This window comes from Anticarsia gemmatalis, chromosome 9, assembly GCF_050436995.1.
Source record: "Anticarsia gemmatalis isolate Benzon Research Colony breed Stoneville strain chromosome 9, ilAntGemm2 primary, whole genome shotgun sequence".
NCBI classification, from domain to species: Eukaryota; Metazoa; Arthropoda; class Insecta; order Lepidoptera; family Erebidae; genus Anticarsia; species Anticarsia gemmatalis.
Genome location: NC_134753.1, coordinates 944,085 through 970,374, shown reverse-complemented (window position 1 = coordinate 970,374; position 26,290 = coordinate 944,085). Strand labels below are relative to the sequence as shown.

Sequence of the window (26,290 nt, the reverse complement as noted above, 5' to 3'; positions counted from 1 at the left end):
TATACTTAAAATCTCTTCAATTATCTCCAATTATTTACGAGGGAAGAGACAATTACTGCCATGCAAAATAGAAGCCTATCCCAACCTTATTATAGTTCCTGATGGTCTGCACGGGTGGCTGCTTGGGTCCTTCTTGCTGCACCTGCTGCTGCTGCTTGAGCCTTGACTGCGGGCGCTGAATGGCGCGGGGCTCGTACTCCTCGTCGAGGCGGTCTGACGCACGGTACAGACCTTCGTAGTTGTCTGCTGATACTAACACCACCTGAAATGTTTGTTGGAACAGGTTTAGAATTGTCCTTATAATGATATTTTAGCGAGTTTGCTCTGAAAAATAAAAGATTATTTATCCTCTGGTCTTTTTATTAATGCTGGGATTCGATTTGTATTAATGCTGAGATTCGATTTGGTAGATCTCATTTAATGTAGTAGTAATGGAGTATTCCTCTTTAGTTTATATTTTATCGTATGGTTAGTGGTCAACCTAGTATCAAGCCGCCCGAATGGTCTTTGACTTGACCAGACCGACTTTTTACGTGCCTTCCGAAGCACGAAGACGCACAATTTTAATATCGCTATATGATCACCCACCTATAAAATGACCGCGCCAAGGGTTAGCATTGGCATAGAAAACCGTAATTGGCCTGCATTTCAATTACTTCTTTAATACATAAGTTTGGCTTTATCTACCAATAAACATAAATTGCAAAAGGCCTTTTTCACACTCTCATAGATATAAGCGGGTATTTAGATAAATCAATTTGAAGATCCTGACCTGGTCACCAGCCGCGCCCTCCTGTTGTTCGTAGTCGTACTCATCAGCGATGGGTTGTTGCAGACGCGGCCTCTGGCGGGCTCCCATTGCTGCACCCACGCATAGCACTAAACAAAGCATCTGCAAACAAAGAAAACGAGATATAAGTCTTTAATTCTTGTAGAAGAATAAACAACAGACGTGGTGTTTTCATGTATACTGTTGCAGGATTCAAAAATATTATTTTCAATTGAGTATATTTTGAAAAGGGCACATCTCACACTACAAAGACATAACACATGTGCCGTTTTGAAACTGCATTTATGTACTTCTGTTTTCTGGAGAAGATGTTAATGGCTATGTTTATGGTACAGGCTTATTACTAAATATTGACTATTTACACATTTCACACCGAACTGTAGATAGTTTTAAAGGTATGGTAAATAAAATACAATAGTTTGAGTGATCCCAAAATTAAGTCAATTTGAAGAAAGAGTACCTCTTACAGACCATTGATTCAGAATAAATCAGTCATAATCGAATTCAAGATAATTAAGATATCACTTTACTCTTAACTAGGTTAGTAGGTATTTGAGCATCTTAATTTAAAAAATCTTGAATTATTGTTGCTTAATAAGAAAGAAGCTACTGAACTTTTACATCATAATTATAAATATTCTGCATCTAATGAATGCAATAAAATTAATAAGTTGATCGAATTTTATGACTGTGAATCACTTTGCGCCATTTCTAAATCATGACATTTAGTCAAGGTCAGTGTAATTCATCATGCATGTTTCATTAAGAATTCGCAAATATTTATTGAGCAACTAGCAAAAAATATAGATACAGAAGCAAAATAATTAAAAGAGCGCATGTCTGTTGGTTTGACTGTTTGTCTGTTACGCTTTTATAGCTAAACCACTCAGCCGATTTTATTAAAATTTTGCGAAGACATAATTAAAAGCATGCGGTCAAATATAAGCTTCTTAGACTGTCAAAAATCATCCCTTAGAACAATTTATACCCATATTTGCAGTCGAAGCCATTGGTAATAATTCCGTTTCAGCAACTAAAACTCCGTCCGTATGCATATATATTTATGCTTATAAATGTTGTCAATGTTGCGCATCTTTACATAATATATAATAGAGTGTTAGGCCAGCCCTTCTCTGGTATTGACCGCGGCAAGGTCGCTGGGTCGGTCCGAGCGTTCACCCGCGTTACGTAACGGAGGATGGCTAATCACTTGCATGATTACACTTCCGTGTGGCTGAGAAACTTGGATATTAACATTGTAGAACATCTGCTTGAATGGGTAGAAAGATTTGTTAGAACTACAAGCCATTGCCGGCGACTTTGCCTGCGTGGTTTGTTCCCGAAATACCAAAATTTTGTCAAATTCTTTCAGCCGTTTGGACGCGGGACTCAGATATGTTATTTTTTCTAAACTTAGATGAGCTTAAACTATAATAAGTTGACAATCAGGCTTAGATCAAATACTCGTGCTCATCATACAAATATTTGTCACGGGTGGGATTCGAAAACGCCACCCGCGGCTCTATGTATGTAGTTATGAGAAATCGAATTATTTTGTATCAGGCACCAAGAATATCATTATTTTGAGTTTAAAAGAATCGCATTGCATAGATATTCATGCTTATTTTTTTTTGCTTTCACGCCAAATGAAGTACAGGAAAACTTACATTTTAAGTTTTTTGCCTTCACACGAAATGAACCGTGCAATATCATAATTTCACTTATCCAGAACTAGGTAAACAGTAAATAGTAAACAAAAAACTAGGCTAAGTAGTAATTCAATAGCAGGTTGGTTATACAATATAGTATGTAATTACAAAAGGTGGCCGCATTCCGTTGAGTTACTTCATGTAACGCTACGACGCCCGTGAAGCAAGGGAAATCGTTTGATACCGTTCATGTGTTTAGTAGAATCATTAACCCCCGGCTTCTGAGTACATTTAGCGGTAGTTTATCTGTTCAATAGCGTTTTTTTTGTATGAGTTTTGACGCTATTGAATAGATAAACTACCGTTAAATGTACCTCAGAAACCGGGGGTTAGTAATTGATAGTGGGGTGATTATCTACAAATTACTTTTTCAATTCATATAAAAATACTGATCATCCATATAGCTTTTTAGGAAAACTATTTTCTGGAAGAAATGTTTAAATGACAAAAGACGATAACACTTTTACTGTGCTTGCAACAAAGATGTGCGAAGAGGAATTTTGCCTAAAGTTAAACGATTAGTCCTATAAGTTTTTCTGTTAGTGAAATTATGAATGTTATATGTTTATAATAAAAAAAAGACCAATAATAAAAATTACTCATTAAGTAATTAAGTTAAGAAATGCTAATTTTATTTTGTTGACCTTTATTGTTTTTCTTTTATTTTGTTAATATCTACCGCAACCGAAATTAAAGCATTTTTTGTTGTTTTTATTTTGTAGTGATCGCGTAAAACTTATTTTGAAATCGTAAACATTCGGTTTATTTAATTATACTCATTTATATACTTAATTATTATTATATATCTACTCCTCTATTCCTCTGAAACTGTTTTTCAATTGTACCTTACTGTACAATACCGATTTATAATGAGAAAGTCTTTAAAAACATATTATATACCATAATTAAACTAAAACTAATTTCAAAAGTGAATGTATAAATAAAGATATTTCTCGAATGTAAGAGGAAAATTATTTAATTTAGTATTTCACGGTTCGAAGGTTTGACTGACAAGTTGATTATTTAGTTTAGATTATAATTTAACTTAATTAATGCTTTCTTTTGTTAAAAGACTTAGTTAAGGAAGTTATATAACAGTTTATATTAGTTTAATATGTTTCTGTTCGTTACGGCTTTTGAATACAAAATAAATTAATGTTAATAGATTTTTTTTGAAAATGTGTGCTATGAGAAAGTAATTATGATATAATAAGTATTAATTTTCAAGTGAACTTCCGGACTTAGAACACATCTTGTGTGGCGGGAGTTTGACACGCAAAACATATAGATGTCTGGTTCCTGCTTATTGAAAAGAAGGCGTGATTTTATGTCATGTATGTATGCAACAACTGGAATTGTCGCACCTAAGAGCCTAGAGGTAAACCAGACATAATCTTCACTAAATATTAATGAGTAAATACCAGTGTGTTACAAACAGACTTTACTGCTGAACTGACGAATTTCTCCAAGATCTTAATTCCGAGAAGTGTTATAGTTTAAATGAAATTGACTTTTGAATTCGTGAAATAGTTGCCATGATTTGGGTCCGCTAGTTATCTTGTAAAGAGAGACTTACAAAAACCTAGTGATTCACAAACTTATTATACAGGTATTTTGAAGCCTAGTTCTTGCCACAACTCAATTAAACATACCATATTGGGAACACATTAAGATTCTTCTCACGATTCACTAAAAATTACTACTGACTTATACGGTTACTTCATTAAGCAACAGTTGTCCTAATTTCACTACCAAGATCCTTCTTAGTTTAGAATATGAAAAGTACTTTGTAGCAATTTTTGGCTAAATAGAGGTATTTGCGTCATACTTGTTTTGAAATTTTTGAGAAGTGTGAAGTTTCCTGACTACCCTTATTACTATAGTTCAGAATTGTCCTTAAGACAAAAAAGGTATATTCAATTAATTAAACATCAGACCATTGAAACGCACTTTTCAATCACCATCCAGTAAGAGATATTGCATGAATAAAACAGCGCCTCTAGTGTGTTTCCTAAAAACGATTTTTTGTAATGGCTAATGATCGATACAAAACTTTATCGAAAATCGTTTTATCGAATTTGAAAGAAAATCGCATCACTGTAACGTCTGAAATACACCAGTGTGAAACAGCGAAAGCCTTAGGCGTTTGTCATAAAAATGTCATTACTTTTTATATTTTTTGAAACTCAATGCTGTTAAGATTAGCGTGAAAGTGTCACAGCATTGTTATTATATTACGTCATTATATGTGAAGCATTTTAATGTTGTCATTCACTCAAATTGCTTCATGGAAACTTAGAAAACTTAATGACGGTTTTATGACTTTTAATACAGAGTTACATTTCTAATGGCGATGTTTTCTTTTGTGATATAACTTTATGTTGTTCTGTTATACATGGTTTAAATGGTGTTTATGATGCAAATTGTCTCTTTTCTTTCCCATGTTAAAGACCATTATATGCTACTATGTTCCGAAAACTTAGTAGAGAAGCTAAGATTGCACGAATACAAATACATATGAGTACATCCAAAATAAGGTAGCTGTTTCGAATAGGACACTGCCAGCTGCATAAGCTTGCAGGTCACCATTGGTAGATGATAGACTAAATTCTGAACTTTTCACACTTTCGCCAGTAATGGAGTATGAATACAAAGCTCTCTACGAAGTTGTTGGACTATATTACGATATCTGTATACATCTTTATGTAAAATGTAATTAGAAAATAGAAATACCTTTAAGACAATGTAACATAACTTTGAATGTCAAGAAATACACAATCTTTTTACGGAAGTCTTTAGATCAAAACAAAAGTCGTTTACTACATTACGTTACGTTAATAAGGCAGTTTCTCTACTTTTTATTTTGAACCGATTTTCGGTAGAAGTTTTTACAGGGCAAGATGCCCTAAAAATGCCATCGAATGTAGAGTTAACCCTTTCTAGAAAACGCAACAACGCAATAATGTACTTATCTAAATATTTGTTTTCCTCAAGAATAACCGCGAACGGCTATCAAATGGATAGTTTCAGAAAAGCATTAAAACATGCTGTGAAAAAAACTGTTTTATCATTAACAAGACTTTAGAGCCAGTTGTAAAGATCATATGTGTTAGTCAATGCTTAACCCCGTGGGAAAATAATATAATCTTATATATATTTATAAAACCTTGTTACATTTTAAACTAGGTCAATTATATCGTTAGTAAATCTTCATATAACTTTAAAACTAATAAAGTGTATCGATTTTTATGAACTGATTTACATAAATTAATATAAAGTTTATCAAATACATGACATTTATTTATGTAAATGTATTACGAAACTTGCGTTTTTTTTCAATGATAATTTATTATTGATTATGGCTGACCCGCGCAACTTCGCTTGCGTCACATAAGAGAACCATAATTTTCCCGTTTTTGTAACATTTTTCACTGGTACTCTGTCTGTATTGGTTGTAGCCTATATATAGCCTTCCTCGATAAATGGGCTATCTAACACCGAAAGAATTTTTCAAATCGAACCAGTAGTTCCCGAGATTAGCGCGTTCAAACAACCAAACAAACAAACAATCAAACAAACAAACTCTTCAGCTTTATAATATTAGTATAGATAAATGGACTGTTTACGACGATGTGATTAAACGCAAATTATGTTCTGATGTAAGAATTATGTTCTGTCGTCATTAACATATAATTGTTTGTTATAATTATTTGCTTTGGGCGGTATGTCCTAAGTTTGTTTACCAGGTTGGGTTAAAAATTTTTCTTGCCTAGGGTGATATTGCTGCAGATTTTGCCCATGACATTTATTATATTATTCTTAAGCAATCAAATAAAGTCTTATATTAAATTCTCTTTAATGCAAAAAAGATATGCGCTATTTGTTGAATTTATTAAATACAATCGTTTCACGATTCAAAATCACTTTATATATTATTCTTGGTAATTGATTGAACAATAAATATTTTCCTCAAAAAACTCTCTTTTTCCGACATTGAGTTACTTAAATGTAAATACTGTAACTTTTACCACGAATGTCAACATTTCAACCCGAGCTAATCGCAAGAATTTGTTCAAAGTTACACCATGACGCAATTAAAGCCTACTTAAACTCATTCATGTTCAATCATTCGATGTATTTTTTCGACATACGTAATTAGCAAGATGTTATACCAATTAGAAATGTCCTTAACTTAATTCTAAACTGGTTTGTTCGCACTAAAATGTACGATTTCGAAAGATATACGATTGAAATGTAACATAACTTCACGGCTGTAATTAGTCGAAGGGTGAACCAGTGTCATAAATGAAATACTTTAAGATGAAATAAATTAATTTACGTAACACTTTTTATGAAGTAGTTTAGATATTTCTTTGGTAGAATCGGATCTATACTATAGTTATTGTTTTTTTTATAATATTATGTATACTATAGTTTTAAAGGTAGTTACAGACAGTTAGTTGTAGAAACCGATCGATAATACAACTCGAGTATTGTAAGCAGTGTTTATGGCTTGATCCCAAAATTATAGAGATTTTACTATATAGGAGGACTTAAAATATGTTTTGATTTTTCAAAAACTAACATATACTACTTTCTTTCTTTTTTAATAAAAATATCGGGCTGTAACATTATTTACAAGCTTCTTTTTAAATTGAAAAGTTTGCTAGTGATTCACACAATACTAATATTTCTGTGGGCCCCTCAAGTTAAGCTCAAGTCATTGGCAGTTTCATAGAACCAAACACCTATTATTCAATTGTGTTACGCCACAGTGTCCTACAACCTTTACATCACAAGGATAACAGCTAAAGCCTACGGCTAACGTGGGAATGAATTATTTAACGTGCAGTTAAACGGCGAGGTCCAAGGTTCGGTGCTCGGGTCAGCTCAATTATCAATAGACGCGGATTTAATTGACGCAGTGGAGTGATGGTTGGTGAGTTTGAATCTTATTTGAGGTAAAATATTTAAAACAAAGTTTTTATAAGTTGGTAGATATTAGTTAATTTTTGTCACTGTCTAAAACGCATTCCATTTTATGTAACAAATATTTTGTATAATATTTATACTTGCCTACTTAATAACATAAAGCTAAAAAGGTTTGTTTGAATGCCCTTATCTAGGGAACTACTGTTTCAGTGTAAAAAAATAATTCTGAGGCTATCGACTATATTATAACAATATGTGGCTAATAAGAGTTGAGCAGCAATTTTTTTAGGAAAAACGGGAAAGCTAAATTTCATGCGGACGAAGTCGGGATGGGGCAAAGTGTTACTAGTCTTTTGTAATTTATATAAGAATATTCCTAAATAGTAGTCTTAGTTTAGCTCGTAACGTGCTTACCCCCGGTTTCTGAGTACATTTAGCGGTAGTTTATCTATTCAATAGCGTCAAAACTCATATAAAAAAACGCTACCTCAGGAACCGGGGCTTAGTAAATGACAACAGTCTCGACGCCTATAACATTGAGCTAACATTGTAGACGGCTAAACGTGGGTGTTTTATTTCATACACCTCTGCCTAACTTCGGATATAAAAGACGTGATACTATGCATATGTACCTTATCAAATAGACTATTTTTCTACAGATCTACTTAATATTACGCACGCGTATTCACTTTCGCTGCATTGAGTAACAACGTTGTAGGCGACATTATAATATGGGTTAGTTTTCTAAACATGGTCACACTTAGACCCTGAGGGGTAGGCAGTAATATAGTTCGTAATGTTACTTAATATGCGTGTGTTTAAGTTAGTATAGATTGGTGGTCTATTGAGATGTTTTTCAACTAAACCAGGCTAAGGTGTTCGGTTGATACTTATAATAATATAATTGGAGAGCGATACTCTTGACATAGTAACGGGTTAAAACAAATAGATATCCTAATTGATTTAGTAAACCGCTAGCTTATAACCCGGATTAACACGTAGGGTATTTTTACCCTGGGTATATTGTTGGACAATTCACACACGGTCATTTGATTCCCAACTAAGCAGAGCTTGTACTATGGTAACCAAATAACTGATAAACATACTCATACACTTGTAAATACATACTTATACAGATAAATAACAATGAGGCTTAGAACAAATATTCGTGTTCATCATACAAAGATTTGTCCTTTTGTGTATTGGAATTTGGTACACTATAATAGCTTATTACCTGCATTAACACATAGGATACTTTTTACCTTAGGCCATATTTACACACGGACGAAGTCGCAAGCAAAAACTAGTGTAAACTAAACTTATAAGCTGTTTTCCCTTTCATTACGCATTAAGGGCATGAAATCGATCTGTTGTACGCATCGGGTTAGAAAGGAGCGTCCTTACTGCGTGGCGCAATGTGTTAACATTTAGTTAACAATGACTTGTTAGACAAACATACATACATACATAACACGCTTTGTTCCCGTAAGGGTAAGGAGAGATTACAGAATATTATGAAATAGGATAGCCTTTAGCAATTTCCAAACTTTCGGATAGTTTTTGCAAAGAAATGCCTATGATTCACGCGGCTAAATTAAGCTATGCCTATAGATATTACTGAATTTCTATTAAATCTGTTAAGCAATTTAGTGTGATTAGTAGTTAAATTGATGTTTGATATCATTTCGATTTCTCAATTAATTCTAAATAGGTTCTTATATTTTTTGTACTAGGTTTTTTGAATAGATTCTGTAAGCCTATTCTTATTTTTCAAAATTAAATTACTTAAGCGAACGAAAAGCCTTATTTATTTCTTAACTAACCATTTATGTGTTCCAAGGCTTAGCACAGGTCTCCCTTCTTTCCTTACTTAGAAATCTCAATTTATTTCAAAGTTTTCAGTGCAGGTAAATTGGAGATAGTGCACTTTTCCAAAAAAAATATTGAAAATAATAGAACTAAATTTCATAAAACCGTTCGTTCTTTTTTATAATTGAAGTAGATTGCTTATAATAATAAAATTATATAAGTTCCTTTCCAAGTTATTACAACCATATTAGCAAGTATCAACAAAAAAGGGCGTTATCAATATAATCTCGGTGCATTTATCACAGTTTCGTCATAATATCGCCGCCGGGGACTCGAAGTCGTGACCGTGGGTTACACCACCGGTAATTATGTCTTTATGCCATAGTACCCGTGGTGTAACCTACTTTAACTTATCTGTTAAGTGTCTACACTTTAGGTTTATGATTAAGGTGATCGGATTGTGAGGTGTTAGGTTTGATTCCAGTTGGGAAAGTGTAAAGTTAGGTAATTTGAGTATGAATCCTTGAGTAAGAAAGTTTAAAATTATCTATGAGACTATTTCAATTATTTTGTCAAAAAGTTTAGTAAACAATAGGTACATAATATTTATGAACCAATTAATTAGGTATATCAATCATGAGACACACTCACACATGAACATTTAACAAATATCAGGTGTAACGTAGTAAAAAGCAGTACCTAATTACCTGTGGATTTGTCATTATTTTCGATAGAATTATCAACCAAGTAAATACACTTCCGAAATGTTTTTCCTATCTAGCCAATAACTCAGTAACAATTGAGATATTAAATTACATTAAATAGATCAGCGCCCTCTAACGTATTACAAAAGAACTAATTAACATCAAAGTAATTTTAAAACGTCAGATACTCGATACACATAGTCTAAAAAATACAAACAAAAAAGACACTATAATTTGTATTACTCTATTTTATTTACTGCTCCAAACAAATGTACCTTAGTAGGACAATTACGAATTGTCCGTATACATTAAACGAAGCACATAACATTAATAACTATTACATAAGAAATAAAGGTGAGTCTACATTGGAGGAGCCGAGCGTGAGCTGAACACGAGCGAAGCACGGGTCGAGCACAAATTTCTTATTTCTTGTAAAAAGTGCGCCCATTCGAGGCTAGTAAGTCAGTTTATAATATAGGAATTTATGAACTAATTATCATGGCTTTAAAGTCTTAAATGAGTGTGTTATATACATAACATCGTCACCTGTAATACTCGAAGGTGTACGAAGAGGTGGATGAAATACATTCGCGTTCCGATTTATAATGTTAGTCCCATGTAATACCTATAGGCTATAGCTATGTATCCATTATGTTACTAAACTTTAGAGAACTCGCGAATAATCGGTTCTTTTTCAACAAATTAGGAAAATATTAATAGCACTTAGTCTGACTTAGACCAGTAGTCGTATAAATTACCGAACAGGCCATAGAGGTAGTCAAACGAGCGTACTTCCAAAAGAAGGTTGTGCTCGGCCCTTGCTCGGCTCTTGCTCGGCTCGTGCTCGACTTTTCTAGTGTAGACTCACCTTTACATTTCATTGCTTTTATTTGTTATTTGCTCCACTTGTTCGTTCGTGTAATATAAATCAACATTACAGTAATTATGACATAATTGTGTATTGATGTTTTGTTTGTTACATTTCATAGTTGTAATAGAGTTGTAAAACCGTCGTGTGGTTCCGAAAAGACTGTGATTCGATTTCTTAGTAGGAAAATGTTATATTTTATTTTTCCCTCAAAATATTTTATGGAGTATAAAGGGGAAAATAATGTCTATTAGTGGATTAAACATAAAAAATAAATTCTGCTGCATTTTGTTTGGCAATTAGCACTTGAAATGTCCCAAATTGTGAATTAATACAACAAAAATTACAGGGCTAGTTAAAAAAGTATTGAACACCTTCATAAATTGTTAATAAGGAAATGTTTATTTATTCCTCAACATATATCTATTAGATACAAATATTCATTTATATTTAAATCTATTAAATCAAGAAGTCTTTTACCAAACCGGGTGTTCGTGATTCACGATGATGATAATCAATGAACTGGATGCAAGGCTTCATCTCGTTTCCTGAACACAAGGATGTATGTGCGTGCTAAATAAAAGGATTTCCTTACAGTTGTGTATTGAGATAAATGAAATATTTGCTAATATAATATCTGTCGGTCTGGCTGTTAAGTTTTCACGCCTAAACGCCTAAACACGACTTAACCGATTATATTTTTTTATGTGAAAAAAGTAATTTCCTAGATTTGTGCCTGTGTTATTGGAAATTTTACAAACATACAAACAACGGACATAAAATTTATTACTGATATACGAAAAAACAATCTCCATGCTACTGAAATAGGGTTCGAACCCTTAAAAGTGCGCAAAGCCAAGCAGTAAAATCGAATCCACGACATTTCATTTTATATACGTAGCATACTCACTACTTTAACTGTAAAACCCTAGTATTCAGCTGCATCAGGTGAGACTGGAAGCTGACTCCAACATAGTTTGGAAAAAGCTAAGCTGATATATAGTATGCTCACAACTTTAACCATTGCGACATTAACAAGTAATAAGTGTAATATAGCGTGACAGACAAACATACATTTAATAATATTGTTGCATGTATATAAAAAGCGCAATGATAATGTACTCCGCTCCAGTAATCAATGTTCAAGGTTGATGCGCTGACCTTTACGTTTTATTGCACTTTTGTACCTTATTTATGAGTTTATATAGTATTTTAGTTTGTATATAATGTCTGTCTGTTCCGCAGCTGTTTGTATGAAAACTATGGTTTAATGTTGAGGTCTTAGAGGAATACACATAGTAGAAAATGATTAGTCAACTTCCTAAATGACTGGTATTAAAGGTCTACAGATAGGAACCGATAATAGAATTGGATATTTAGGACCAGTATACAATATAAAACTAGGTTCAAGAAATACACAAAATTCACATAATTACTGAGAAACTTAACAAGAAATTTAGAAAAAAGATTGGTTCGACAAAAGATTTGAACTTGAGACTTTGGAGTAGCTGTCACGTACATTGCCACTGCGCCTTAAAAGCAAAAATACCATTTTAACAAAACTTGTAAAAGACAAATAAGTACATGGTATGCAGCTGACGACCATGTGTGCAACAAAGTTATCCAAAACATACATACATAAAAAGTAGAGAACCTTATTTTTTAAGTCGGTTAAAAGTTAAACTGCAATCGGTAGTTTTCAAAAGCCTACCCGTGGGAATAGCTCACATATGTACAAACATACAAACTCTGTATGTCAAAGTGCATAGTGATGAAGTGTTGAACACATGTCGACAGCGCATGCAACATGAAAGTTGACAAACGACAAACAAATGGCCGTAATCAAATAACGATCTTCATACTTTCGACACTACGTATTGTCATTAATACACGAACTTCTAGACGTTTCTTGAAGAACATGAATGGCTGTAGGTTGCCTAGTTATTATCTTATAGGCAATAAAACATTTAGCTTAGGTAAATGTAAGTAATAGTTTAGGTAAATGAATAAGCCCGTCCATGTTTTGGATAAGAAAGTCACAATCCCAGCTACCAAACAGCTGTTATTTTACTCTCGTACATTATTAACAAAGTTTTCAAAGAGGGCTTAATCCTACTCATATTTCCTACTGGAAAAGTCTGTGAGTATGTATGTATGGATGTTTGTTGCTCTTTCACGCAATACTACTGAACCGATTATGATGAAATTTGGTATATAGGTAGCTGAAGACCCAAAATAACACATAGGCTACTCTTTATCTCGGAGTTTCCGAGGGATCGGGATTTACACGGGATGGGTTTCCACGCGGACGAAGTCATGGGCCTCTTCGAGTCTGCTATATAGAGGTATATAAAAATAAAGAAAATAAACTACATACTTCATATCAAACTAGGAACTCTACGCATAGACCACCAAGACAGTTAAGTAAGCAATGAATAAGGGATTCAAACCCACGACCTTTTCGCCAATTTGATACTTTAGACACTGAGATATGGTGGTTCAAAGGTTAAACGTAAAAGCCATTCAAAGTTGCAAGCCAGTAGGAGCTATTACGCCTAATATGGGAATATCAACCTAATTTCTGAAGCATGATGTATGAATTTCGCTCGCAATTTCCGGTCGTTTAGGATGTATAGAGAATTTGTTATAAGATTCTTGTATATAACGATGTCCGGTTATTTGGTATACTTAGTTTTATTTCTGAAAACTAATTTAGGATCAGTCCTAAAACCATAATCTAACTTAGTAAATATATCATCAATACAAAAAGTATATAAGGTGTCTATGACTTTTCGAAGTTATGTGTATATTAGGAATAACTATCGTTTTCTCCAACGATGAAGAAAAAATCATGAGTTTTGCAAATATGCAAAGTCCCTAACCTGCAGTTGACCAGCGTGGTGGGCTGAAGGCTTAACCCCTGCCTCATTAGGGGGAGGGAACCCTGGCCCAGCAGTAAAATAGTAATGGGTTAAATTCATTCATTTATTAAGATTGCGATGAAGAAGGTGTCGATTTGTATGAACCAATACAAAAAGAGGACTGTATTGTTAAGACTTCGTAGTCCATCTGTGTGTCTCCAGGCTGTATCTCATAAACTATGTAGCTGACCCGCGCAACTTTGTTTGCGTCACTTAAGAGAGAATGGGTCATTCGTTGCTACTCCGCTCCTAATGGCTATAGCGTGATGGTATATAGCCTAAAGCCTTCCACCATAAATGTTCTATTCAACACAAAAAAAAAATTCTATACAAATCAGTAGTTCCTGAGATTAGTGCGCTCAAACAAACAAACTCTTCAGCTTTATAATATTAGTACAGATGATAGATTAAATTTTTATGAGCTGAATTCTCACTGCTAGGCAAAAGCCGCTCTTCTTTCAAATATCTCTGTCCTATTAAATAGCCACCTCAAACAACAAAGTATCAAACGACTTACTACACAATTGGCAACCCAGTTAGTAGCAAACCGTCAATATCTTTGACATTAATACAAGATAAACGCCCGGCGCCTCACGATGAAGCTATTTCACCTCGATAGCCGAGTCTTTATGAGTTATAAGCCGGTAAGTGTTCACGATGTCTGACTGCTGCCTTTAACGAAGAAGTAGCACAAATATTGGCAATTTGCTTTTAACAACTAGCCTTAAAAGCAGTTGGATCGGCTACTGAAAGAATTAAATGTGTTTTGTAAGTACCTACGTACATCTACGCTAATACCATTGCCTCGGGAGGTCGTGGGTTCGATTCCCACATGGGACAATTATTTGTGCGATCCACAAATAATTATTTCAGGTCCGGTCGTGCTTTGTGCCCGTTGTTTGTATGTTTGTAAAAGTTCCCGCGACACAAGAACACATCTTAGTGCGTGAGTTGACGTTAAAAAAAAGTATTTTTTTAACTTTACTTTATACATAACTGTTCATTTCATGTCTGTCAAAATGTATGGATGTGAATGAGGCAAGGGAAGTTTGTAAGGATCGTACCAAGTTGCGTTCTTTCATCTCTGTCTACTCCTATGGGAAAACGGCGTGATATTGTATGTATATCATATACTATGCAATACACATTTAACTAACTATAATTAACACATATAACAAAGTAATAGGCATTAAAAATAAAAGTCGACCTCACTATTAGACTATTATATGTACCACACACATAACACAACGGCCACCGACTACCACATATTACGTGTTCAAAATTACAACAGTTACGACTATTTGTGATTATTAACGACTAGTTATGACCACCAAATTGTAAGGTAGTCTAAATAGTGGTATATGCGTAAGTATATATGCGTGGCCGCAGGTTTGAACATTTTTGATTTTAAAGAAAGGATTTTTTTATATACAAGAATTGCTTTTGTGTCGCGAGGACTTTTACAAACATACAAACAACGGACACAAAGTACAACCAGACCCGACATTATTATTTTTGGATCGCACAAATAATTTTAGTGTGAAAATCGAACCCACGACCTCCCGACGCAATAGTAGCGGCGTGGCGACCTAAAATGCGCCTCGAAGGCAGTCATTACGTATTAACTTAGTAATTACGACCACATATGACCATATTATGTGCTACATGTCATGCTTAGTAGTTATATAGAACAATGAACGTTACCAGTTAACTCATAACATCGCAATTAACTGTACAAATTAATGTTTCATGATAATTTATTGTTTAATTCAGTTATATACCGAGACATGGTTAGTAAACTATAGTCAGATAACGTAAAAAAATGTGAAAATGATTTTAAGATCCATACTAATATTATAAATGCGTCTGTCTGTCTGCTACTCAATCACGCCTAAACTACTGAACCAATTTGCATGAAATTTGGTATAGATATATTTTGATACCCGAGAAAGGACATAGGATATATATCATCACGCTACGACCAAACGGAGCAGAGTACCAGTAATTAATGTTACAAAAACGGGGAAAATTTTCACCCATTCTCTCTTATTGGACGCAAGCGAAGTTGCGCGGGTCAGCTAGTTATAAATAAAGTGATAATCCAGGCTATTAACAACTATCTGCATGCCGAAATATACAAAATACTTATAGAAGTTTTTGTAAGAAATAGTAATAAATATTCGCCTTAATAATATTATTAGGTATGGATTTCATTGCTAGTTTAAAGTCATTTAGCATTGTGCATTAGTTTGTCCAAATAAATCGTTCAATTCGATTTAAATGTGATTCATTGTGAGTTAAAAAGCAATGCTATTATGTGCAGTCGCATTGTATTTTTTGCTTTGGCTAGTTTAACTATATACTTATTATTGAATGCATTGTCATGAAAATAAGATTTAAAGAAAAAATACTATTTACTCTTTAAAATTTGTGTAATTTTCTCCAATTTTCTTGGTGTATTGAAAACAAACGCATATAGATATATTATGATAAAATATATTATGATAAAAAGTGATATCTAAACGGGTGCCAATTTTTTAAATGTTATTTTATTACCAAGTAGATACTGTAAGATTTTACAATTATAAAAGAAGATTTTTTAAGATTGTAATTAGAATCATCGCAATAAGACGTTAAATAAGAATAAAGTCACCCAAAATATCTCGAAAATTAACGTCAAGAATCTCAAGTAGTCTACAAATATTTCTAAACAATAAACCACGGATATCCAAACACTAGAAAAGGCTCAGTCATTCGCTTACGCTCCAGAGAAACCACGCTTTCACGTTGTCGCGCGCATGCGTAATTCACGATGGCACCGCGCATGCGCCGGACGCGGACTTCCAGCGAAAGTGACGCGAGCTAAGGACGTTCAACTATCAGCTGATTGAATATTAAATAACTAGCGTAATACGAGTATTAAGTCATTGTACCTGATGTGATTGAGATCGTCTCCATTGACCATTGATGATAGCGATAGCCGTAAGAGTGGTTAAAGTTGCGATTCCCAAGCAAGTAGTTGACGGTTCGAACCCGAGGCGACACACCAATGACTTTTCGAAGTTATGTGTGTATTAGAAATAATTATCACTTGTTCTAATGGTGGAGGAAAACATCGTGATGCAACCTTGCATGCCTGAGAGTTATAATTTTGTATGACAAACTAGTGAGGGGCCCCTCGCTAGCCCTAGAAAATAAACCTGAGAGAGGATATTTTATTTTTATTTTCTTGAAGTAATTTTGAATATAATTTTTGTTGAAACTTTCAAGTTTAGAAAATCGTGCCAAAGGACTTTGTGTCCAAGTAGGACGTATAACCGACATGACCAGTGAGAGGTCAGGCGCACCACTGACGGCGGTCCATGACCTCAACTTATTAACTCCGGGCAATCACTGAGAAATTCTTAGCAGCCAATCTCAGAAACTACAAACCATATTTCTGTTTTTCAAAGTCAGATGTCTATTTTAAAATCTGACTATTAACTAGGTTAAAAACGAATTAATGTAAAACACTACTTTAGCCTCAAAACCTAGGTAATTTCACTACTAAGGAAGGAAACCACAAGCTAATAAAAATTAACTTAACCTATTAAAAACATTAATAATCCGAAACGCGCAAATATCAAACAATTATATACCCAGACAGCGCATAAAAACACGATTAACGCGCAAATTATACGCGGAAACGTATATCACATGAGAGATTAAGATGCAGCAATTTTGTTCTATAAAAAATAACATAAATTATTATCTGTGTTATTTGCATACAATGCCGCGTCTAAGAGATTTGTATCACGTGAGTTTTGTTTTTCCTTGTACGTCTTTGATTTACGATGTCCATTCTATATGTTATAATGTCTGTGATAATTTTGGTACAATTATATTTAGATGCTACAAAAAAATCCGTGACAGTTCTGAATTTAAAAAATAGCTAGATTTATAACCTACATGCCTAGACCGATATAACTTGACTTGACTAGGCATTTTATGAAAAGATAAACTTTGTGTAAAGCATACTTAATTTATTTTTAGGTCGAGAAACTTAACAATTTAAAAATAGTGTCATAGTGTTATAGACAAGAACCAAAAATATCTGTGCATTACATGTATAATTACTTATTCCGAGAATCAAACTCACAACACTTAATGTAAAGGTAAGTATTACGCTTCTGTCCTTGACACTTGCCATACAAATAAATAGAAAAAACACACTCTAAGATATTATAAAAGATTTAAACTTTGTTATGACATGTGTTACCTAGAAACAAAGTAACAAACTTGCGTGGCTTCCCTTAAAACCATTAATATAGATACCGTAGCAAAAGCAAAATATACAACAACAACGAACAAGCACTGTGTCCAATCGATTTGTAAATATTAATATTTATGGACAAGATATGTGAGAAATAACTTTAAAAGGGTGAATACACATAAAACATACATGTATGCAAAAGTACCTACTGAAAATAGTCATAATACTATGAAATAGTAACAACATAAAAAAGATTTTGAATGGTTTTCTTCAAAACTTTTGTATTTTCGAAGTACAGACCTTAGAACGAAATTAATGGAGGCTTAGAATCAAATAAATGAAAACAAATTGTAACCAACTTTTCGCTGCTATAGCGCTATAGCGCTATTCTCTCTATTCTATCAAGATTTCGATATTTAAAATGTTCTTAACAATTAGTTCCTACGGCATCCGCTAGAGGCTGTGATCAGATTTTCATACGAAATTTCTCAATAGCTAGTCAGTTGTCGGTAATTAATAATGGTAGAGAATCGTTTAACTAACAATATTTATGTTACGTTTTAGACTCAGAAACGTAAGACCCGGCACAATGGTAGCAAGGAGACCACTATAATCATTACGACACTAAAACCATCTTTTCACCAACATTTACTTACTGTTTGAATTTTTCAAAACTAGTTAAAAACTGATCTCAATTTTTTTATGAGATTCTATGTCAACGTTTGTGTCTTAATCAAACATTCGCTATAACGTTACAAGTAAGTATTCTAATACATTTACACCTTAACAATTACAACACACATTTCGCAATGTTACGCACTACAGGTGCGCGTGTGTATGCTCGTTTTTTATTGATATAATCGTTGTTGTGTGCTAAATTGTAATGTTTGAATCTGTTTGTTTTTATTGAACCGAACTGCAGGTGAAGGTTGATTGTTCATTGAGAAAATATCATGAATTGACGCTTATAGAGCTAGGTTTGGTGTGCGAATTCGTCTATGCATATTGAGAAACTTGTAGTTGATTTTGCTGTATTTTTAAAGGGATATTTTTATAGAGATTATAGTTTCCTTTTATGTTCTTTTGTTCAAAGTAAGACTTGATTACATTGACACTATTTCCAGTACTTACTATCTAAAACCACCAATTGGCTGTCTTTTTTTTTATCTAAAATACCACAATACTCTACATATCTACAATTCTAGATACTCTTTGTTCTGTGTTCCTTCTCTTATGTTTGTTACAAAAATACCTTTTCTTAAGGATGCAATCCGGTATGAAAGATTCTGGGAGGAGAGACTTGGCAGTGGGCCAGCAATGAATTGCATTTATTATTATGCATAACATTTTTTTCTTTTATCATTTGAGCAATTAAAGAATACAGACCGACATTTTCGTAATAATACTAAGACAGAGTTATGAATTTACCGGCACTAAGTACAAATTTCAACAACAGTAAGGTCAGACAAATAATAAGAATTACCTCTGACCTTTCCAGGATCTATTTACTGATACAAATCAAAAGATTTTTTCTAAGAACTGACAAACAACTTTTTGCGAAGAAATCGCGCGAGCGGAACGATCATTCAAACAGAATGCAGACAACACAGCGGGATATAATTATATCAAAAGTCTGATACAGTACAACAAATAATATGAACTAACTCGTTTGCGACAGCTGAGCATGAGGTTTCGGGTTTGATTTCTAGGTCGGAAAAAGTGCTTCTGGAGTCTTCTAATTGTAAATTATTGGTAACGTGCCGTAAATGGCTTTAGACTCGCCTCCTATTATATGGGATTAACTTAAAAAATGGCGAATCGTAGGTGTATTTCATACTCTTGTCTGTCTGTCTATATATTCAGGTATTACAGGCATGTATGAAAGTAATGTATGTATGTAATTCAACAAAAAAGCTAATTGAGATTATGTCTCAATAGGACATTGTAACCCATCTATCAGTTTCAAGGGTGTTGCCAGTAAAAAAATGATTGTCTTGAGCATGGCAACATTAATCATAGCGTGAACTTTGATGGTCAGCGAGGTTATGGATAAGCTCACCTTGTGAGATAAACAGCTTTGTAAAGTTCCCAGAAATGTTGTTGCGACATAAGCTCTAACATCCCGAGTTTTCGGCTAGTTGAATCTGTACTAATATTATAAATGCCTTCAGTTGGTCGGTCTATAACACTTTTACGTCTAAACTGCTGAATCGGTTGGGATGACATTAAGCTCGAGCTTGTTGAAGTCCCGAAATATAACATAGACATTTTTGTGAATACCTACTTCTAGTAGAGTATAAATGACATTAAATTTGATACGCAAGTAGATCTGCGGGGCTCAGTTAGTATTTTATAAATGACCATTGTTTTAGCTAATAAGATCTCTAATAAGGTCTTATTACAGAATAAAAATACATAGAGGAAGCTAAAGTTCAAGTTATAAATCAACATAACTAATCTGTACCCAAACCTTCGAACCAAACTTAATTTTCTAAATCACCTAATAAATTACTCCCGCTCTAGTTAATTTAAGCCCATTATTGTATAAAACTAATCGGCTTTAGTACAAACCTCGACCTTTAAGAAATCAATCAAAAAACAATATCTATTAAGATAATCACACCCGTTCTCTTCCCGCCAAAACTTTCACTTGACAGCTGACCTTGACAGCTGCGGTCGCCATCTTTTAATTATCGTGTTTTTTTTCATCGGCTGTATATGGCTTGCCCTTGCCAGGGTTACGCCCTGTCACTAAAATGTCAACTGTCATTTTTTTTTATAAAGTTGTTGATGTTCAAAATGTGATTTTTGTTTAATTATAGGTTAGGTGTTAATATTTTTAATTAAAAGCGTGACGGATAACGGTTATTGTTTGTGTCACGTTTAAAAGATAAATGGCATAACAATGGAGGTTTTCTATAAACTATAACGATATGAGTGGTGAAGTCGTGACAGTATTAAATTGATCGTTTATTCGGAAGCATAATAAATATTAAGACAATATAGTGAGTTGGTCATAATCAAATTGCTGAAAGGACCATTAATAGGTAAGTGTCACGAAATTTATTATCGTATAATTTTTGACTGACTTTGAGTTACATAAAGTTATTTGACGTTAAAAAGCCGCCTCTTACGTCCGAATTCACTTCTGTATAACTATCAGATGGAAATATGAACTATTAGTTTATTTAGTACATAGGTTATCTAATACTTATTCATAAGCTGCGAAACCTTAAAACTTATGATCTGTCAAAATTTCATCTTATAAATTAGAATTATCCGGTAATTGTAAAACTGTATCGTTAATTTCAACAGTATAAATTTTTTGTATAACTATTTTTTTAAGCCATCATTATTTTTTATTAATAGCAGACGTAGCTGAAACGGCTGCCAAGCTGAAGTGGAACTGGGCGGGCCACGTATGTCGAATGCCGGATGACTCATGGGCCAAAATAACGACGAAGTGGACCCCGCCCACTGGAAGGCGGCGGAGAGGAAGACCTCGTAAAAGATGGAGAGACGAGCTGGACTCCTATAACGCAGATTGGGTACAGACCGCCGGAGATCGTTTGCAGTGGAGAGCTATGGGGGAGGCCTTTGCCCAGCAGTGGGACGATACAGGCTGATAATAAAATAATAATAATAATAATTATTATTCCACTGCTAGACAAGGGTCTGCTTCCAAACGAGGGAAGACTAAGGCCTTGAGACCACCACTCTGGCCAGAAAACAGTCATGGGTTAAAAAAATCTAGTAGTTGCTTTGGTCAGCCCTTAAAGCCACACCTTTCCGGTGCTACATAAGAGCATACATATGTATGTCCATAATATATATGCAACAAAGTTGAACGCTTTATAAAATATGGTGGAGAACAGGTTCCAAGTCTCACGGGGTCAAGATCTAGCGAAAGTGACGCCATCTGGCCGCTGCATCATTAAACTATTATAGATAATAGCTCCACACTTGTATTTCCTTTATAAATCTAAATTAAGATTATCTTTTAAAGATAATTTTAGGCTGTTATTAAGTATTAGGAATGTTGTTAATCGTTTCAGTTAAATAATTCTAAACTTTTGCGTGATAGATTTTTTTTTAAATCATGCTGTATCACCTGATGGGAAACAAATTCCCATCGTGTTATTAAATGTTACTAGATGGGTATGATGATGTTAAATATTTATACGGGAATCATTGCATTATACGATAGTTGTTACCCTTGGCTTGTTAGATGTTTCGGCGAAAATTTCATTAGAATTCAAGTGGACTTCAGGTTGTTCTTCAACCAGGTATGTTAATTAACCTTAACTTAAAGCTGTATATATAAGAATTCCGAGAATATAATAAAATACTATTAAATTGGATTTATAGTCAACCCAAAAAGATTTCTAAGTAACTCACCCGGGTTCTCATAGCAAAAATATTTTGAGCTGAATTTTTAGCTGAGCTAACGCCTAAAATTTACTTAGACAAAGCCCAAGGAACTTGTAAAAAGTACAAAGTTCACCCGAGGTCAATACATATGGAAAGTGGCGGCACCTGGCGGTGAACGTCATTAAACTGATCGTTATGATCGCGGCGCACTGTGAATGATTAATTATGATCGCTCACGCTATTTTATGGTGCCAAGTGATTGTTGTATGAGAGTTATAGCTGTGAGATATATAGTAATTATAGAGCACGTAAAGCCGTCGGTCCTGCGCCTGACCTCTCACTGGTCGTGTCGGTTATCCGTCCCACCAAACTATGAGAGTGATGGAATAGAGAGTGTACCTGTGTATTGTGCACACACTTGGACACTATAAACAAAGTCCTGCACAGATGGCCAGTTTCAATGAAATTGACCGCCGTAGCCGTATATCGGCTAGGAGGACATTATAGGGTAGCGTTGACTTAGATAAAAAGAGTGAGATGAATTTACGGTAGAGAAGCCGAGCATAAGTGTCGCACTCATTTCTTAAGAGTAGACTCACGTTAAGAGTTAGGAGTAGGAATTATTAGGTCAGGGAAAAAGTCTTTTTGCATTATAGTATGTATATGAACTTGTAATAAAATCTTTTGTCCACACTCAAAAAGCTCGATATTCGGGTACCTCATGAGCTCACTGAAAGAAACCTAATGAACCGTGTACTCATTTGTGATGCTTGAAGCCAAATAGATTTAATGCGAAAAGACTTTTTCCTCGACCTAATTTGATAGAGATCTTGGAGGTAAACCCATTTTAGATACAATTTCCTCAGATTGCTAGTTTTGTACAGGTTTTATTGAAAATAAGTCATCTTTGAAACAAAAATAAACTAAATTGAAATTACTGCATCTGTTATGATGCCACAGACAAACAAACAGACAGACAGACACGTCAAACTTATAACGTCCCTTTTTTTGCGTCGGGGGTTAAAGACATTTAAAGTAAAAAAGATTGCATACTACCAATACAAAAACTAGGCCTGTTTCTCTTCCACTTCTAATCATAGGGTGTCGGAATAAATTTGAATCTACAACGCTGACTATACGTTTTGGAGTAAATATAATATGACCTGAATATTCGAGAAACGCATCATTTTAAAGTTACTGTCGGTAAATACATGTGTACAACCTAAATTACAATAAAATACCAATTAAAAAACTTTCTCCACCCACAATTATATTTTTAATCTATATACCTATCTATTACGTAAAAAAACAATTACACGTCACATTCAAAAACAGAACAGCGTGAAATTACAACGCGCATGCGCACAACGGCACATGATTTGAAAACTGAGCGAAAGTCGAAATGATTTGGCGGGATTTTGATATTATTTGTTTCGATGATTTGACAGTATGATATAGAAAATAAGACTATTATATTTGTTTAGCTGAGAATGGAATGCGTATGTGTTTCTTCACACTTTTCTAAGAAATTTACATTACTGGTTGGGTTAGGATAATCATATAGTAAATGACTGTTGTTCAATGTGATGATTCGGTTTCAAATGTTCATCTTTGAAGAGAAAACATTAAACCTTACTGCCTCACATATTGCCTTCGATACTTTTTTCTGTCACGAAAGAATAAGGCCCTTTATGCCACTGATCTCTTTGACAAATAAATAATAATAAACAAAAACAATAACCCATTACTACCCCACTGCTGGCCAGGGATCTCCTCTCCTAATTAGTAAATGGTTAGGTCTTGAGTCCATCAAGCTGGCTATGTGCGGGTTGAGGACTTTGCATTCCTTAAAGAACTGAGTTAAATAACTCATCTACTAAGACAATAAGGAAGATAATAAAGTATCTATATCTTGAGGTAATTTCACTTTCCCAATTAAAATGAAGCAATAGATTTACCTACAGCATACACAAAAGTTAATAATTTCTACAAGAATCTAATTCTTTCAACGGATTTTTCCGTCAACGATCCAATGTCGTAATTCTTGTTATTGATCAGTATTGATTAATTATGATAATTATTGAAAGTTTAAATTAAAATAACATAAAACCAAAATAATTTAATGAAAACCTTGGAACTATCCAATTTTAGAGTGGTTCAGAACGGAATTTATTTTTTACGAGCTTTAATAAAGTTTGACTTTGACACCTGTCAATTTGGATATTGTTATCACTTTGACATTGAAACACAATAGAATGCACTTTATTGCTTTAATTATGAATGCATTTAGCAAACACTTTATTATGATTTTTAATTAATTTTATTTGTTGAATATGGAACACTTACTTGTTGTTCTATTTTATCACGATTTTCGAGGACCTTTCAGCTATTTCTCAAGGTTTGGTTCCAACATTTTAGTTTTATTTCATACATTTTACTTCATATCTTTACCTAGTCATCCTTAGCACTCTTTTAAATATCTTTTGACTCATGAATTGGGCTTTATAAGCGCCGCATTACTTTTTTACAAATCTAATACTTTTGAAGTTTGTAAAGATCGTACCAAGTGGCGTTCTCTGGACTCTTCCGACCCCTATGGAAATAAGGCATGATTTTGTGCAAGTAATAAATACCCAAAATCAACAAACCAAAATACTTATTCCAAAAGGGCTTATCTCTCATCTCAAAGCCAACACATAAGCCCTTATAAAAATTGCGTGTTGTAAAAATCCTGTGCTCGATATAAACAAGATGAACATGACATGCGTGCGCGTCGGTCACGGCGCATGCGCACAACACATCCGTATGCGCGCACGCTCGCTATGACTGCGATTACGTAACGTTACACTTCATGTGCCTTCTGTCACACTGAACAATGAATTAGTGGATTTTTTCTTTCTTTTGGAAGTAATAGATAATGTAATGTTAAAGTTATTAATCTTGCGTGCCTTCTGTCACACTGAATATATTGTCTTTTGAATTAAATTGTGGTATTTACTTTATTTTGGAAGTAAGGAATAAGGTATTTTTTTAGATCTTTAAATCTTGTACTCATAGCCAGTGTAATCTGGGACCAAACGTCAAGCGATGAACGAAAATAAATCTAACTCAATTCTGTCAAACTGATGAGCAAGAGTCTCCACCTAGAACGAGGAATAGGATTGATTCTACCGCGCTGGCCAAGTACTGGTTTGGAATATTGCATGCCTTCAAGAACTATCTTTAAGAACTTCTGGGCTTGCCAGATATTTTACATAGTTTTCTAACACAGTTAAAGCAAGTAATCATAATTTTTAATTTACATAAAGTTTCCAAACTCGTCAGTGTGCTGCCTCAGGTTTGAAACCCTAACCACTTGCGTGAAAGACAGATACTTAATCCAAGCAAAAGCATATTAAGATAAAAAAGATAATTTGGGATTTCAAGTTGACTAACATAATTGCTTTAAAACGTAATTGCTTTCCGAGAAAGACCTTACATATTTTCCTTATATCTATACTAATATTATAAAGCTGAAGAGTTTGTTTGTTTGTTGGATTGTTTGTTTGTTTGAACGCGCTAATCTCAGGAAATACTGGTTCGATTTGAAAAATTCTTTCAGTGTTAGATAGCCCATTTATCGATAAAGGCTTTAAGCTATATATTATCACGCTACGACCAATAGGAGCAGAGTAACAGTAAAAAATGTTACAAAAACGGGAAAAATTGACGCAAGCGAAGTTGCGCGAGTCAGCTATTAAATATACAGTGCACTTAAGTATATAAAACAATAAATCAACAAATAAGTGACCTTAATATTTAGTTTAAAATTAATCTACATTCACATATTAAAAGTGTAGCAATATAATCAAATGTCAATAGGACCGTGATATTATGAATTTTAACTAATTTATTCATGACTTGTGAATCATCATTGTTATTGACCTGAGATAAC

The 26,290-nt window shown here is 33.9% G+C and overlaps 1 protein-coding gene across 1 annotated transcript in view; it reads right to left on the bottom strand.

Moving 5' to 3' along the window:
* The window catches only part of LOC142975400 (uncharacterized), a 53,950-nt gene that overhangs the window by 1,743 nt on the left and 25,917 nt on the right, over positions 1 to 26,290 (bottom strand). The window contains exons 2-3 of the mRNA XM_076118213.1: positions 773 to 892; positions 86 to 262 (exon numbers count right to left, since the gene is read on the bottom strand). Coding sequence (XP_075974328.1) covers positions 86 to 262; positions 773 to 892 — 297 coding nt within the window. The remainder of the gene's footprint in view (positions 1 to 85; positions 263 to 772; positions 893 to 26,290) is intronic.